The following is an 18,577-nucleotide window of genomic DNA, read 5'->3' on the forward strand; positions in this document are numbered from 1 at the left end:
ACATTAGAAACTTAACCCTCAACTGTCCCTTCCGCCTTGCCCTATCAGTTTATAGCATAAGAACACATACCAATATGCATTATCACCCCATATCTTTCAGGCTGAAAGTGTATTCTCCACTGTCCTTGATCTATTTTTCGTGTTCAATACAGTTAACCCCGCCTTGAGTCCGACAACACTCTATTATTTCTGCCCTTGCATCACATTAACTCTGCCCCTGCTCATCACATGTGGGGCGGTCTTCTTGCGTCATGCTCTCTTCTTTTCTCTGAGAGAGGAGGTACTGTGTGAGCGGAGCCCATATGTTTTTAGGTCTTGAACTTAGTGGGAGCAGTTCAGCGTGGCACAGTGATTGTTCCTGCCATGTTGTCAAGTCTTTAACCCAGTCCTTGAACTTGGGGGCTCGCCCCCTTCCCCATTTACATGCAAGTCTGCGCTTTGCTATAAGGAAACCAATGCCAAAACCTTTTTATGTGTCGTATTGATCTCCTGGGTGCAACCCAGCAGTGCTATGTGTGGGGCTGGTTGTATCAGTGTATCTAACATGCTGGACATTCCCTCGAACACCTGTGTCCAGTAGACCTGTACCTGTGTGCACTGCCACTCCAAGTGATAAAAATCCGCCCCCTTCCTCCTGCATCTGGCGCATCTGTCATCTTCTCGCTGCTTGAATTTATGGAGTTTGGCAGGCGTATAGTACAATCTGTGCACATACTTATAATGTAAAAGCCACAGCCGACTATTGGCTGTGAGGGCTACTGTTTGCGAACAGCTAAACTCCCACTGCTCGTCTGTCAGAGGCATTTCAAGATCACCATCCCACACCGAACGTGCTTCAGGAGCACTCAGCTGTGTGGCGGTCTGGACATGTTTGTAAAAGGAGGAAGAGGTGTAGCGCCGCGGCCCGGGCGACTGACGCTGGAATCTGGGGATCAGGGTTCGATCCCCGGCTCCGGCGGCAGGTTAGCCCAGCACCATGTGACTCTGGGCAATAGCTTGCTTAATCTTCCCGACGGCCCCCAGCGCCTAGAGACCCTAACGGGTGATTGTGCGCTATACAAATGTGGATTATTATTATTATTATTATTATTAAAAGGGAAATACCACGCTTAAGGGGCCCCCGGCTGTAAAAGTGCATGTAGCGGCTTTAATGTCTGTGGTTCTAGGGGATATGTGGGGGTAGCAGCCCTCACACTCTGGCGAACCCTTGTGTACATGAAGAGTTCTATGGTAGTAGGGTCATGTGTACCGAAAAACTGTTCCTCAGTCCGGAATGTACCTGCCAAATAGAGATCCTCCCACACTGTGTGTTGTAGCTTGTCTAGCATTCATCTACATATTCCCTCAGATGTGACTTGTAGCGCTGGGTGCCGGATCAGTGGCATTTTGGGGGAATACATCATTGGGGACTCAAGTTTAGTAGCTATCTTTCTCCAAGCTGTGACAGTGCAGTCTACTGTGGATGGGTCGCGTAGCCGGTTCCCGCTTGGCATAAACAGGTATGACGAGGGTGTGGCGGGATTCATGTATCCATCTTCTATTGCTAAATGTGGCATATAGGGGGGGAACCAAAACACTGCAAAGTGTGCTTGCGCACAGTAATAGTATTATTCAAAATTAGGTACCTCAAACTCCCCTTGAGAGTAATGTAGCATCAGTGTGGCAAGACTGAGTCTGGCTTGACGTCCCCCCCAGATCAGTCGAGTCACCTGTGTCTTCAACGTTTAAAAAAGTACCACCCGGGTGATACAGTATGTTAACAAATAGATAAAGAAATTTGGGCAAAAGGACCATTTTAACCAGTGATATGCGCCCAGCCATGAAAAGGGGTAATGTGAGCCATCTAGTAACAGTGTCAGTCACCTTGTCTATTGGCGGTTCCATAATTGCTACGCAACAACTCTCCTTTGTCCCTTGTGACGTTTATTCCCAAATATTAAACGCGGTCACACTTCCAGGCTAATGGATAATCTAAGTTATAGGGTTTGGTCGAGTCTGTTAAGGGATAAACTGCTGATTTGGACCAGTTAATCTGTATGCCAGAGATAGCCCCCGAATCTGGTTATTTCCCGAAGCACTGGATTTAAATTGTCACGGGGATTTTTGATATCAGGGGCCCGATGTAGGTAATTTAGATTTACCTACTCTTAAATACCGAATCATACCGATTCAGTATTTAAGAGTAGGTAAATATGAAGTAGGCAGATGTAGGTAAATTTTCTTTTTAAATTACCGAATCTGTATGATTCGGTATTTACCGATTCGGTAAATACCGAATCAGTGTTTGCCATTGATTCCTAAGGGCCTTGAAGCCCATAGGTATTAATGGCAAATACCGAATCAATAATTACCGAATCGGTAAATACCGAATCCTGCCAGGGGGAACGGGGTGTCACTTTGACACCCTGTAGCACCCCAATGTCAGGCTTGTGTGCCATGTGGCACACATACATGCCCTAAGGGCATGTCTGTGTGTCACATGGCACAGGTGTATATGCACAGATGTGCATGTACACCTGAATTCGTTATTTACCATGCAATAGTATTACATGGTAAATAACGAATTCAGAGGGGCCTGTGGCACTGGTTAAAGCGCCACCTACATCTGCATTTACAGATTCAGTATTTTTACCGAGTCTGTATTTACCAATTCGGTAATTTTACCGATTCGGTAAATAAAGATTCGGTAAAAATACTGAATCTGTAAATACATGCCCCCTACATTGGAAAAGGCATTTACCGGTCGGTAACGGCCGAATTCGGCCGTTACCGACCGGTAAATGCCTACCTACATCGGGCCAATAATGTCATATCATCAGCATAGAGGGATATTATGAGTTGTCTAGAAGGGTATACCAACACCCTCTCTTTATGATGCTGTCTTATTTTTGCAGCTAGGCGTTCTATTGCTAGAGCGAACAGGATGGGGGAGAGGGGGCAGCCCTGTCTCGTGCTTCTGGTAATGGCAAATCTGTTGGATCTAGCTTCATTCAATAACACTGTGGCTATCGGTTGCGTATAAAAGAGTTCCACCCAGCCCAGGAATGAAGGGGGAACCCTTATATATTTCAGGGTACCTATCAAATAGTCCCAATCCACCAAATCAAATGCCTTAGTGGCATCAAGGAAAACAGCCACTGCCGAGCTATTGGAATCAATGTCTTGAAGCACAGCCAGCAATGTTCTAAGGTCATGCAAAGTTGCTCGGTTGGGGATGAAGCCTGACTGATCCGGCTGGGCCAGTCTCTCCATTAATAGATTGGAGAGGACTTTCGCTAATATCTTCGTGTCACAATTAATTAATGAAAGGGGACAATAAGATTTGCATCATTGTGGGGGTTTATCCGGTTTGAGTAGGGAGACTATCTGAGCCTCTCGCATGGTCCTCGGGAGTTTTCCCTCTTTCCTGGCCTCGAAAAAGACCTATTTGAAAATAGGCGCTAGTTGTTCCGCATAGGTCTTAGAAAATTCTATGGGTAGGCTGTCCTGATTGCATTTGCATAATAGCCTCAGTAATCTCATCTAGCTCAATGTCTAAACTCAGAAATTTCTGTTTGGTATTTCCAAGCCGGGCCAAGGCCATATCTTCAAAGTATTGCGGAAGATCGAGTGGCTGCCCCCTGTGTGTAGTGTTCAAGTTCTTATAATATTCTTCAAATATATGCAGCTGTTCCGGGAGGTTCCTATGTATATCCCCTTTCGAATCCTGAATCTCAGCTATGTAATTAAAGAACCTAGGTGGCCTGACTAGATTTGCTAGGAGCTCCCTCTCATAGCATGCACTAGGGGCCAACGACCTGCCTTCTCCCCTCCATATTCGCACCCACTTGCTCTTGGGTCTTTGCTAGACCTGTAGCACTCGTGGGAGGAGGGTGAGTGTCCGGGCGGGCACATTATTAGTCTCCTTGGTCAAGTCATCATTCATCTGGTGGTTTCTCATATTCACATCTTTTATCGGTCGTAGTCACGTAAGCCAATCTGCCATTATAGTGGTTAGCAGAGTTTTCAGTCTGGAGCGGATGTTGGCGATTGGGATCTGGATCGCGCCCTGGTATCCGACTCTATAGGTGCCATTCGATGATGTCTCTTAAGGTATTCCTCCGCTTGCTGTGGTGTTTTGAAAAAAGTGCTGCTTGCTGAGGTGTGTAGTACGGAGTTTGGCTGGATAAAGCATCGCATATGGAATGCCTAGTGTCTGGAGTTTCTTCTTCACTGCTGCGTATTTGCATCGCGCTTCCTGCACGTTCTGTGTAAAGTCTGGATAGAACACAAGAGTGGCATTTTCATATTGGACTTGCTTCTTCTCTCTGGCCAGGCGCAGGACTATGTCGCGGTCTCGGTAATTTAAGAATCTTACTATGACTGGGAGAGCCCCCGGAGGTGGATGCGCAGGCAGGGACCTGTGTGCTCTTTCAATTGTAAGATGTGCAGAAAAGGACTCCCTGCCAAAGAGCTCAATCAATAGTTTTTCAATAAAGTCCTCCATGCGGCCCGTGCTGGTTGATTCAGCTAGGCTCAAAATGCGAACATTGTTCCATTGGGACCGGACTTCCAAGTCTTCGTTTTTTTCAGCAATGATTTTAAGACGCTTGTCCATTTGCAAGACCTCCTCCCTGGTCCCTGAGGCCCCATCCTCTAAGTCTGAAACCCCTAGTCTCCGCCTCTTTAAGCCTCCTGTCGTGCTGATCAAGTTTGTGCACCACAGAGTCCAGCCATTTTCGCATAAATTGAAGTCAGACTGGATTTCATACTGAGTAGGAGTGCGTTCCAGTCCTCCACCTGGCCTTCGGCAGTGTCCGAGTCAGCATTGTCTGTAGTGGTAGTTTTGGGCACTTTGCGTGCATCAAACGGTATCTTAGTCTGCTTCGTATCCGTCCTGCCCATGGTGCTTACTGGGTGTCAACTGAGCTAACAATCACGGGGATGCAATATAGCCCTGACGCTACCCAATGTGGGATCTCCCCGGCTACCCGGCAGTGTCTTAAAATGGCCGCTGTCGTTTCTGCTCCCAGTGACTTGCCGCAGTGAAGGCACAGTTCTGACTTAACCGCGATGTTGGGTACCTGCAGTCCACTAAACCAAATGCCCCGTGTGCAGATGGATTTGAGTTGTTAAGTACACTCCAATCTAGTGAGGGAAAGATGGCGCCCTCTGCGCAGCGGTATACCAGATCTCTGGTGTAGCACTTTCCGCCGTTTGCAGCATTGATATCTCTGTGGCCCCGCTATCGCGCCCTTTTCGCTTTGGTCACTCTCTGCAGCCCGCCCAGCACTTGTAGCTATGTACACACTGCCAGTCGCTCTTCTTTTATTTGTGATGCCTGAGCCGCCCGCCAGATTACATCCACACCGGGAGCCGTCCGTATCTCCCAAGTCAACAGGTCAGATGTCAGATCGGCGGGTCGATTATCCGCTCTCTCAGTTGGGGCTCACCTTAATGTGGTATATCTCTATGGTGCCTGAATAACGTCCTCCCTTTCCCACACCTCTATTGCTCTTCCGATCAGGTTCGGCCTGTGCACGTGCACTCAGCCGCAGTCTCTCGTAGTGACCGCTGCCACGCTTCTGTCCCCGTGCACGATTGCGCCCCTCATGCGCCGCAATGTCGAGCTCTCTGCCAGGTCGCGCTGAGCTCTGTTTCGGGTCACACTCCACCCTCGTATTCCTCTGCTGTTGCACCGCCGATTTCACTGCATTTGGAGTTCAGGAGACTTCTCAGGATGAGTCTGAAGTGTTTTTGCACGCCCAACTGGCGAGAGCCTCACTGGTGTGCGGCCATCACGGTTGTGCGCCACCTAGCGCCCTCTAACACAGTGAAATATGTAAAATAAATTAAAGAACATTTATATTAAAAGGCATTTAAATTATTTTAAAGTTTATTAACTATTGTTTCAAATAAAAATGTAAATGTAATTTTTGTAATGTTCATATTAACACTTTGATAAAAATGGATTCAAATAACTTTTTTTTAAAAGTCACAAATAAAGCAATAGATAACTTGCATCAAGTTTTGAGGAAGTAAAAAATATTTAATTTAATTAAAAAATCAAATAAAGCAGCGTGGCCCAGATGTTGACGTGACAATCTGTCATGGGTGACACCCTTGAGTTGGTAAGGTGGTTTAAACAATGGACAGGACCTAAGGGTGAGAGACCTAAGACAGAGCAGAAGAACCCAATTGGAGGTAAGTCTAAATGCAGCACTAAATTGGACGATGAGACCCAACAATCTACATGATTCTCAGTGGGGAAAATGAACATGGAATTTCAGATATTGTAATAGAAAAAAGAGAGTTGGTTTGGTATAATACCCCTATGCTATCGTGACCACAGAGACTGGGAACCTTTTTTCTGGGGTGAGCTGTTAGGGGAAAACCAGTCTAAATGTTGCCTCTTGAACATCGAGTAACAGTTCATGAAAACTGTTTGTGTTTAATGATTTCGGTTTCTGCACTAAAGATCCATATAGAGGGACCCAAAATGTCAGGGTTGAGAGTTGGGAGGGAGGGTGCTAACCATATGGTGAAAAAGTACTTATCGGAGATAGCTGAGAATTCAAAGATAGTGTACCCTGTTAAGTATGAAGTGTTTGTTAATGGTTAAACAGTCTCTGTAAACACCATGGGCCTTATTTATGAAGGCCTTGCGCCGCCGGTGCGTCACTTTTTCCCATTTTAAAAGTGATGCACTGGTGGCGCAAGGCCTTCATAAATAAGGCCCCATAAGTCTGAAGAGCACTATAAAGAGTGGGTTCATTTGCAAATGCATAAGAGATGATCAACAGGACATTATTTGCCTTCGGGAAATTCACCTCACGAGACAGGATCAAAGTATGATAATGCATTGTATGTTTCCCAGGGTACATCACTTCACTGCTAAAACTAAACAAAACAGAGTGACAATCTATATTAGACAAGACTAACAGTTAGACATATAAGAGGTGAAACCGGACAAGGAGGAAGACATTTAATACTGACAGGTACATTGCTTGGCTATCCAGTGGTAATTGTGACAATACATGGACTGAATTTGGCACATTTCTTTCTTAAAAAATGTTTAAACTTCATGGCAGAAATACCTGAAGTGAAAAATATACTTACAGGAGTCTTCTCTTCAGCTTGGTGTGGGACTCACAGACAGATAAGAGCTTAAGGCAGGTGTCTTCTCTATGGCCTTTATCCACATGCGCGCTACGCGTTTTCCCGCTGTGCGCTGAGAATCGTGGAATCCCGCGGTTCATGACGAGCTCAGCTCGTCATGAGCATACAAGAGGTGTACCTCATGACGAGCTGAGCTCGTCATCAGTGTGGAAGGGGTTAAGAAGGCACTAAAGGGGAACTGGGATTAATAGACGTTTGGCTGGAGAAACATGCAGCTGATAAGGAGTTTACGTATTACTCTCAGGATCACTGATCGCATATTGTTGTCCAAGGTGTTAGTCCTTGAGGTAACAATGTCAGATATTGCCTTTATCACTGTTTCTAACCATGGCAATTTAATCAGAGAGTAAAGTACTCGAGATGGGGACTACACCCCTATTTAAGGACTCAATATTTAAAGGAATCATTAATAATATAGATAAGTACTTCGGTTTAAATGAGTGGTACGAGATATCCATGTATGGAATGTGGCATGCCTTCAAGGTATTAAAATTATATAGATATAATGGCCAACCTTAAATGTTTATGAGCAGCAACAAAAAACGCAACAGCTAGAGGAAGAAGATAGGCAATCAGAGTTGCATCCCACACCAAGGCCACACATTAAACTGACAACCGGGGGCAACTACGCGAATCCTATATACAAAGAGACCAAAAGTGTCCCTTTAACATCTGAAAAGACGTGCATATATGGTGGGGGATAAGATGGGCCCACCAACAGCACAAACCCTAAGGTGTAAACAGGAAAGAGACTATGTGAGTGATGTCTATTCTAGCTCAGGTTGGACACTTTTAACTGAGGAGGGGAAATGAGATAAGTTCAACAATCTTTACACTACGCATTATACGAAAGTTATCTTCCCAAGCTCACAGCAGAAACAATATGTTGACAAACTCCACTATCCACACCTAACAGGGGAGCAAGTGGAACTACTGGACGCCCTTATTTGGATGGAAGGAGTAAGAAGAAAATGCTACTAGCCCTTATCATAATGTATAAGAAGAAACATTGCAGATTGAGACGAGATAGGTGCTCTAGAGGTAAGACACACTGAAGCAAATTATTAGGTAATGTTATTGGAGCAATTCAATATAGTGCTTTGAATGTTTTTGTGGAAAATATACAGTTTTTATTATTTCCATAAATCTGCTTTTATTTACAATGCTTTTAAGAGGTAATGAGTTTTTTAGGTGAGATGCCACGTAAGAAAAAGATCTATATTAAGCGTAACCTGTATCTTTCCTTCACAGTTTATGCACTAAGGTTGAGGAGGATCTTAGAGGGTTATGCCAAAGGGTCTTCTACTTTAGAAATATAGGACCAGGATAGGGAAGGGCAGAGCATCACACAAAAGATTTTATCATCCGTACACCTTGTCACCATCCGCCATTGAAGCTGCACATGATCCCAAGGTTGCAAGACCATCAAGAGGGGTGCTGCCATCTTCTGTAATTGGGTGAATTACTGGGTGTCAAAAAGTCTTCACACTGGCAATTTTCCCCTGCTACATATTAGCAGGTATACTCTAGGGGAAAACACATGATGCAAACTGGAATGTGCATATTTTGTACAGAAAGCACAGAATATTGCATGTTATGCTACATTTTGAAGGGCCAACCTAAATATATGATAAAATATAAATATTGTATCTGATAAATACCGCAAACCGGTGTCTCAGGTGGGAAAATGATCACCAGCCACTATGTGGCACTCATAACCTGAGACTTTTAGTATGACAGTTGTTGCAATGAACAAAGATGGAAGAATCCTGCTTTGAGCCTCCTATATATTGGGGAGCCATGTAAACGTCTCAGTAAAAAGACTCAGTATTCCAAGACTGTGAAGATGTTTTGGGCATCATTGTAAGTGTGATGGCACAAAACCAGGATACTGAATAGTGGGGTAAATACTCATTGATCTTTTGCATCATCAAAGGAAAAATGTTAGCAACAAAAAGGAGCAAGTATGACTCACAGTGAGAAACTCGTACTGCCTTTAAAGTCAACTCCAGAGCTCTCAGTCGTGGTCCATTATCAACAGTGTTTATAATGAGCGCTGATTGAGAACTTTGGCGTGGACCCTAAAGGCATTACTGCTGCTGGTTTCTCACAATGCTGTCAGTGGGTCGAAATAACTGATTTGCTGCTCACCACTTATGGGTTTCCCCAGCGGCCACTGCAAAAAAAAATAGGTTAATGGCTGAAATTGGCTCTTTTCACACTCTATTTACGCCAGTTAGCTAATCAACTAGGATAACATGGGCCGCAGACTTGTCAAGTGGCACCCCTTGAGCCGTTTAAAGCTTGTCAACAGTGTCATGAGCAGATGTACTCATATGATCCTCAAGACATCCATATGTCGTGTCTTTGGTTAAATCACAATTCTTAAACCTATGATTCGTGCAACCAGGGTGGGACTGGGCCAGAAAATAGACCTGGGCACCAAAATAAAAGTGGCCTCATTAGCAAATCACATAGCTTAAAAAGTGGCCCACATTTGGAGATCGGGGCAGTTTGTAACTTGTCAAGAAACGCCGTATTAGCTGTTTTGCAAGGTATAGGAGAATACTAGCATTTGTGCTTGCTGCAAGCAATATTTGTGGTTTAGTATTAGGGAAATCAACAATAAAAACAAGCGTGGCTCCTTGGCCATCAGTCTGTAACAGATAGCCATTAGGTCCCTACAAAACATGCCTGTTTCAAATATAGGTTAAAAGGTATGCAACGCACCCGCAGAAGCATATGGAGCAGCTGGGCTTTCATTGCAAACAAATCAAATCAGGGTTCTACAGTTAGGATCACAATAGCCTATATTGGAAGAACGCTAATAACAGGCCAACAATAATCTAATGGGCCGAGCTGTTAGCCTCTTGGAAGAAGCTAAAATAGGGGTAATATGTGCATACCTCTTAAGTCGTCCTCTTTATTAAAATCAACACTGATCAAATCTTCCTGCAAAGAACTTTTAACATCATCTGCGGCTTCATCGTAGTTTTCGTTCTGCCAGTTCTCAGGTTTCAGATCTGAAATGTGTAAAGTCTTTACAAAAGTGTAGGACTGGGCAGCGTCATCTGCCTCTTTCATCTGCTCAGCCGGCAAAAGTTCTTCCACTCTTATAACAAGACAGTCTGCTTTTCCATTAGTGTCCTCTCCTGAAATAAGTTCTCTCCTTTCTCCTTTGTTTATAGAACTCAGAGTTTCGTCACTGTCTTTTTCTTCGCTTGAAATTGCTGACTCGTTTAAAGCTAACAGAGAAATAAAGAATGAATTAGTTCATTAGTCAAGACTACTTTCTTTTTAATTGGTCAGTTCACATTTGGACACACAGTAATGTAACCATGCACAACAAAGGCAGCCTTTTAATAAAGTTTGCCGGAGACAAGGGAGAACAATGAAACCGAGATCCACTAGATGCTATTGATGAAAATGCACTATATAGTTAATGACTACTTCTATAAAGTGAAATGTATCAACAAAGCTGCGTACCTCAACTCTAACGAATTAGCTCGAGTACCTAGATTCACCTCAATCCAGTGACCACTTGATCCATCAAATGCAATAGCCACATCTTTCAGCTACCTCGAAACAGTTCTTGAAGCAGAAATCTAGCACTGCACTTCGAAGAACCCTCACATTCCTGCTATTCAGTAAGAACCTGTAAATGGATCTGTTTGTGGATTTGACTCTTAAAGATATGACAAATCCAGAGGGAGCATTGTTCTCTTCCTTATACAATTGTGTTTCCTTGCTCTTCTTTTCCTTGCTTTGTCTCATCCCCTCTTCACTACTGCTCCTTCGGCTTTGTTACGGAGGCTATCTTGCAAGAACACTGACGCTTACTGCTGCACTGTGTGGCGATATAAATATGAAATTGATGAAGAAACAGAAAAAAACTCAATCTAAAAAGGTCTAAGGAACATGCTGATGAACATAGTAGGCATAAAACATTTATAGATTTTTATTGTATGCTAAAAATCAACAATGACGAACATTTTGTGTTACACTAAATATAGTACACCGCCGTGCAAAGATATGAGTGTATACAGTGAGGAGGCAGCAAGTGAACAAGTCAATCACACAGTTAAGAAGCATATTCAACTACTGAGCAACAGGTGACGTACAGTAAATTAAATCCTGAACAGTTGACAACATAATTTAATCAATAGTCTCACAAACCGGGTCCCACGGGCTCAAATGTGCTGTGCCATTGTCATGTATTCCTATCGGTTCTGAATCGATCCCCCTATTCCTGACCCTATTCTAGTTAAACAAACCAACAAGTTAACTAGCAGTCAGCCCATGAGGCAGAAAACCCCCATGATGCAGATACCGTTATCTGACGCAGTCACACTACGGCACAGGAACGTGTTATCTGATTAGGTCATAACGCTTGCGATCTAATTAGACAAGCGATATTCCTCCAGCCCCTGATAAGGCATACGGAGTTCTCATAACAAATCAAACCTATGACAACCTGGGCAAAACCCTGCGGCCATTGTTTTGATTTCACCGAGAACTTTAGTAAAAGAATGTGCTAACGAGCAAATCGTATGACATCTTTATTGACGTATCTATGTCCATCCTTACGTCAATCTCGGCACCTTAAAGGTATAAATATTACCGATCTTGCCATATGCAAACACACGCGTGGTGACGAGACGGAGCAGCCATACTTGCCGAAGCCGAGAGCAGAGCAGACCCCGCTGGCAGCAGCCCCGCCTTCCTGACGCGCTGAGAGACGCGCTGCTTTCTCCTGCCGAGAATCCAGCACCGGCGTTTCTGGGCAGCCCTCGCAGGCAGCCTGGAATATCGAGACCAGAGAGAGAGATACCATTCCTCATTCATCCTAACTTCCAGGTACAGAACTGAATAACCCCTCACAGAGAATTCTTTAGTTATTCACTTGGCAAAAACAAACTTAACTTAAACTGTAACTTTCTATTCCCGCCCACGTATTAGGCTTAGGTCAGGTACACGGGGTAGGCGTATCTAGAAACACCAGTTGAGTACGTTTAGTCAAATGTATATGTGTATGTAATATATTTTATTCATTTTAAAACATCATATGGCTTAGAAACCATATCAATGTTTTTACAGTATTACTTTATACTATTGCTTTTAATGTATGCACTTTACTTAACTATAAGTATTGCAATAATATCGATCCATTTCTCCTGTATGAGAAAAGAGACTGATCAATAAATAACATCTTTTATTGAACACGCCCGTCTCTTCCTTTTCTCTACATTCTGATGAGACTAAGAATGCACGTACTGACTGAGTAAAATAATTTGCCTTTTGTTCACACGACTCTCGAGATTGACTCTTGATTAGGGGAGAGCAAAGTTGTCATGTTCTATGGTTGTCAGAAACTAAATCCCTTCTTGTCTAATCAGGGAAGTTAATTCCTCCTTGAACATTCGAGAAAGTTTCTAGCGAACTCTGAGCTACGCTGGCAAACCCAAAACTTAAGTCTAGTATCGACAGTAGTAGACCTAGTTAACGTCTGGCCTAGGCCTTTACTGCTGTAGGTATTATTCCAATGCGCAGAGCCTATTGGGAAGATAGGAACTACACTACATAGCGCCCAACACGTTTGGAAAGGGCGATAAAACTAACGTAAGACATTTAGAGTAACTCAGTCGTGCTTTCTCACTCAGACCCCTTTTCCCAAATACTCCAAAGACGTCTGGAGTGGGTGAAAGGTAATATCCTCCAAGACCTCGCAGGAGGGAACTCCTATGTATGGTTCTTGGTATAGTCAACGTTGAAGGATAAACAGTTCCAAAATATTGTGTATCTAATCTTTGTTCCATAAGAAACCTGATCTGCAAACAAACAAAAAAACCTTACTGACAGTAAAATGTCTGACAATGAGGATGAAAGAGAGGCAGTTAGATTAGCAGCTGAAATAGCAGCAGCTGATACTGCAGCACTAGATGCGGACGGGGATATAATACTCATCCCGGTCACCAAAAGGAAATCTATAACCTTAAAACTTATAGAAAATGGACTGACACCTAGAGGTGGCACAGTCATATTCGTAATAGAGGCACACGAATATCGGCAGACAGAGGTATACTATACATGGATACATTTTCCAGCAGCAAATGCTGTAACAAAGTACTTCCACTATTACAAAATAGAGGTACCACCCGGCATTTACACTCCTTTCGAGGAGGTGGAAGTACCACTCAAATTCCAAGAGCATTTGCTCTTATTTGATGGCGCCCTAATACATAATAATCACATCACCAGGCTCGGTCCTTTAGGAAGACCAGGAGCAACGTGGCCGGTCTTAGCCGGATACACACCACACCCAGACATCGAAGGGATGTCTACAGGAGAGCTGTTAATACAGCTAAAACAATTACTAAAAATTCACAGACAATTAGTCCAGTATGTAATGCGGACTTCAACAATTCAGCCAGCGATTAAACTTCCACAGCTGACCCCTCACCAGGGGAACACAAATAAAATTACACCACAGAACATCCAATCCTGCCTAGGTAAAGTACCGGCTAAACGGGAACAAATACCATTCTGGTTGGCACAGAAAATTACCCAAATAGAGGCGGTGTTTCCTGACACCACCCCGCACAGGATTCTGACTATCTGTCTTCCTATGGGAATCGCACCACACATAGAGGACTGTGACACTTGGGGTACAGTCTTTGCTTCCATCTACACAAAAACGCACGGTGTTCCATCCATTTCGGTAATACCTGATGTGCTAAAACAAATTCAAGATGAATATGGTCCTGAACCTGCTTTACCTCTTGGTATGAAATTACTGAAAGACTTCAAGCAGGTCTCGGCTATATTATTAGCCAATATAAAAGGTGAAGCAGCAAACGTGGCGATCCGCCAGAGGTTAAAAGAGACAGATATAGCAGACCAACCAGCTGAAATTGCCAGAATCATAGAAAAATCATATGAGGAACTAGGTAGAGATAGTTTAGGTGGAATACCAGTAAAACCGCAACTGACTGAAAGTCCAGAAAAAATATTTTTTAATAATAATTCACCAAAAAAGAACTGGGATGGAAACAAACAATCCAATCCTAAAGAAAAGAAATTCCAGTCCAGAGGAAGGTCTCCTAGGCGAAGAGAAAAATCTCCAAACCGAAGACAGAGGTCACCGCAGAGTGACCCCTCTGGGAATAGATATAACCTTAGAAATAGGGATAATATTAAAAAACCTGATAGATATCAAGACATTGATATACGTCCCTCTCAATCTTTTCAGAATTCCTCGCAGAAATCGGAAAGAAGAGGACGATCAGAACAAAGAGAAGAGCACGCCAAGTCCAAAGACAAGGAACCTGCTCAGCTAAAAAAGAAATTACAATTTCTAAAAAAGAAGGTAGCCAGTATCAAGGTAGTTAACAATGCCGAGAATACTGAGGACACAACTGAAAAACGGAGAGTGGGCTCAGACAATGCTAGACAGCGCAGCAGAAGTGAGCATAGCTCGCAAAGTCCTTATGAATCATCTGGAGACAGTGGACACGAATGAATATCTTCAAGTGGAAACTGCAGACACCAGGGTTAGCAAACCCCACAAGATATACGAGATAACATTGAGTATAGAGGGTGATAAGACTAGGAAAATAAGGGGACTATTTTGGGATAATCTCTCCAAGGGCTATGATATCCTTCTAGCTGAAAAAGACTGGCCACCAGAGTTTGTCAGGGAGTGCCCTCATGGCGAAGAAGTAATTATGCCTGCCTTCTCAAATCAAATTCCAATTCATAAAAAATACACACTTGCTAGAAAGTGGGCAGTGGCTTTAGCACCTGCTTTATATAAAAATCACGTAGGATGAGATGAGGATTCTCCTCCTCACAAAATCCAGTTAAAATCACAACCTACTGCACAAAGGCAGTACCCAATTAAGCAAGAAGCTAAAAAACAGGTAAATGAAATACTAGATCAGCTAGAATACCAGGGGGTGATTGAAACTTGCACCTCACAAATGAACAACCCTTTGTTTCCGGTCTCCAAACCAGACAATTCATATCGTCTAGTTTTGGATTACCGACACCTTAACACATGTTGCAAAACCTTTGCAGTGCAAAACTCACACAGTGCTGCACTAATGAATAACATAGTGCGCAAAAAATACAAAACAACCTTGGACATCTCCAATGGATTCTTTTGTCAAAACATAGCACCAGAGAGCAGATATTTAACTGCATTCTCAGTAAATGGCACTCAAAAACAATTCTGTCGGTTAGCCCAGGGGTACAAGAACAGCCCAGGGGTATTCTCAGCGAGAGTAACAGAATTACTTCATCTATATGATGATGAAGCATTATCTTATGTCGATGACATTTACTTAACAGATGATGACTTGGAGACTCACTTGAAGAGAGTGAACACCATAATACTTGGGTTCGCAGCAGAGGGTTACAAATTCAACTTTAAAAAAATCCAGAATTGCCCATCTGACAGTCCTGTTCTTAGGATATGAATTATCAAGTGAAGGCAAAAGCCTGGCTGACAATTTCCTAGAGAAATGTGCCGTACTCCAAGCACCTAGAACACTAAAAAACTTACAGTCGATTCTAGGATTCCTAAATTTCGGAAGAACATACATTGCAAATTACGCAGAAAGGGTCAAACCCCTTTATGATCTAATTAAACCAGACTTTAAAAGATCCAGTTGGACTCAAATACACACAGAAATTTTGAGATCCTTACAAACAGACATGCTAATTAAAACAAAATTAGAAACACGTGATAACACACGCAATCTTGTGATTCGAGTCATCCCAGGGAGATGCAGATTCATATACCTGACCTCTAATGAGGGAGAAAAGGTACCAATTGCATTCAAATCACACTTGTACACTAAGGCTAAAATGAAATTTAGCCCAACGGAAAAAATTCTTACAGCAACACAGACAGCTATAGCAAAAGAACGAGCCCTGGCACAAGGTAAACGAATAATAATCGTGACACCAATACCAGCCCTAGAGGCGGTAACAAAGGCGAGCATTCCAAATGCTAAAGCACTCCATCCGAGATGGATACAATGGGCTAATTCTCTTGCTGCAACAGACGTGGTGTACGAATTTGATCCTTACTTAAAAACACAAGAATTTCTCCAATATGAATTTGAATGTCCTCCGCCAACCGAAATTCTGCCTCTAGACCACTACGGCTGTATAATATATACAGACGGATCAGCACAACCCGCAGTGGGGGGTAAGCAAGCTTACAGTGCTGCGTGCGCGATCGTTAAAGGTCGCTGGCACGAAGGAAAATTTAAACCAGCAATCACTAAAACACAATCTTTAGGAGATTGTACAGCTCAGCGAGCTGAACTACTGGCGTTCAAGATGGCGCTTGAAAATACCGATCGAGAATTCCCCACACTCATAGTGTGCGATTCGTATTATTGCGTTCAATCTTACAATGAATACTTGCAGATCTGGCTTCAGAATGGTTTCAAGGATGCGAAAGGTGGCACAATCAAGCATAAAATGCTCTGGGAACAAGTAGTTCTTCTACAAAAAGAACTGCCAAAGACTCACGTGATACATACACTGAGTCATCAACGTGATGGCGTTCACGTTGCAGGGAATTCATTGGCTGATGAGGCCGCGAAGGCAGCTGTGCAAACGGCTTCCGTAGCTGCCGTCACCCGGTCAAAAACAAAAATAGACAGCGAAATATTACAAGCTGTCAGCGCTTCAGAAAAGGATTCGATAGAACCACTCCCTAAAGGCTTTCCAGTAAAATACTCATACATAACTGATGCAAACAATGTTCCTTTTGCTCGAATCCCTGGAGTGGGGGATAGGGCAATTCCAAACATGGAACATAGGTTAGGACTAATAATAGCGGCACATGAAGGGCTTGCTTCTATTCATGCTGGCGTCTCAGCCACAGTATCATTATTAAAGCAGAGATACTGGTGGCCACAAATGAGAAGACAAACAAGGAACTATGTTCTAGAATGTGAAATATGTCAAAAAATGAAAGTATCAATGGTGAGACGTCCAGCGCAGACGCCCCTTCTAATCTCGGATAAACCATTAGCCTGTGTTTATCTAGACCACTGCGGTCCCTTGCAAAGGGATGGTAACTATAAATATATCTTGGTCGCAGTGGATTCATGCACGAGATTCATATGGATGTGGCCCCAGCGAACGGCTGACGCCAGAACTGTTATAAAAGATTTGCGAGTCTTTATCGGCACATACGCAATTGGCATGCTGCATTCGGACAATGGTCCTGCTTTTAGCTCTCGGGCTTATAAGGAGGCCATGGTCAGCATGGGCGTGCAATTGCGGTACTCTTGTCCATTTCACCCTGAGGGGAACGGAATTGTTGAAAGAAAAAACCGTGACATAAAGCAATCTATAACGGCAAAGGTATTAGGTTCGGGAGCTGGGTGGGTCAAACATCTAATAAGTGTCCAACGTAGTCTCAATAACTTGCCAAGAAATTCTCTGAAGGGATTCAGTCCGTACGAATTATTATTTGGAACTAGGATGTTGATCTCTGACCTTGATAGTCAGACTTCAGTGGTGAAAGAAAAAAGCTTTGATATCAAAGACCGTTTGGCTATTTTGCAGGACTTAAACAAAACAAGAAAAGACCTGAGCAACATAAAGTTGAAACAACAGCCAACAACCACTGAAGAACCACCACCTGTCCCAGCAAGACCTGTCTGGATTCCAAAAGTCGGGGATCTAGTCAGGGAAAAGATCGCGGTAAAGAAGGAATTTGGGCCTTCTTACAGAAAAGCAGTTCCTGTCTTGTCTGTCAACGGGACAAGATCAGTTGTACTACCGCCACTTGCTGGTAAAAAGGAGAACCGAGTTGTATCCATCGACCTGGTAAAACCACAACATGTGGCCGATAACAAACAGTAGGCCAAGTGGACTCCCAATAAGTAGCAGAACACCAAGGTTTGCTACCAGTACAGAGGTCCTAACGAAGAGGCTCATCACATTCGAAACGCCTACAGAAGAACAACAAGCACTATGCAACAATGCAATAGAACTCAGACCTCTGAAAACCCAAATAAAAACATTTAGCAGAGACACACCAATCTATAATGAAGTACCAAGTGAAAATGCAAGAAACAGAAATCCTGAAGCAATTGGAACAATTGACAGAACTGCATCCGGCTACTTCATCAACTTCGATGATTCCTCTGAAGGCTTCAGTGAATCAAAGACACAGCCATCATCAAAATCCTTTAAAGACAAAGCTAAGGAACTTTTGAATCAACTGAAAGAAACATATCTGATTCCTCCATGGATTGAATTTTGGGTGGGTTTTGGTGCATTTATCCTCATACTTTGGCTCATCATGGTACTTACTTTGGGACGCTTCATTGAGGGAAAATATGCTAAAATGGACACAGCAAGTCAGAACATCAACTTGATCCTCAAACCA

At 43.3% G+C, this 18,577-nt stretch overlaps 1 protein-coding gene across 3 annotated transcripts in view; it reads right to left on the reverse strand.

The window, feature by feature from the left end:
- Positions 1–18,577, reverse strand: part of LOC144773252 (ATP-binding cassette sub-family C member 5-like) — a 2,136,031-nt gene that overhangs the window by 553,503 nt on the left and 1,563,951 nt on the right. For all 3 annotated transcript variants that reach the window (XM_078658154.1, XM_078658153.1, XM_078658155.1), the window contains one exon: positions 10,065–10,403. In XM_078658154.1, coding sequence (XP_078514280.1) covers positions 10,065–10,403 — 339 coding nt within the window. The remainder of the gene's footprint in view (positions 1–10,064; positions 10,404–18,577) is intronic.

The sequence above is a fragment of the Lissotriton helveticus genome, chromosome 8 (assembly GCF_964261635.1).
Source record: "Lissotriton helveticus chromosome 8, aLisHel1.1, whole genome shotgun sequence".
Taxonomy (NCBI): domain Eukaryota; kingdom Metazoa; phylum Chordata; class Amphibia; order Caudata; family Salamandridae; genus Lissotriton; species Lissotriton helveticus.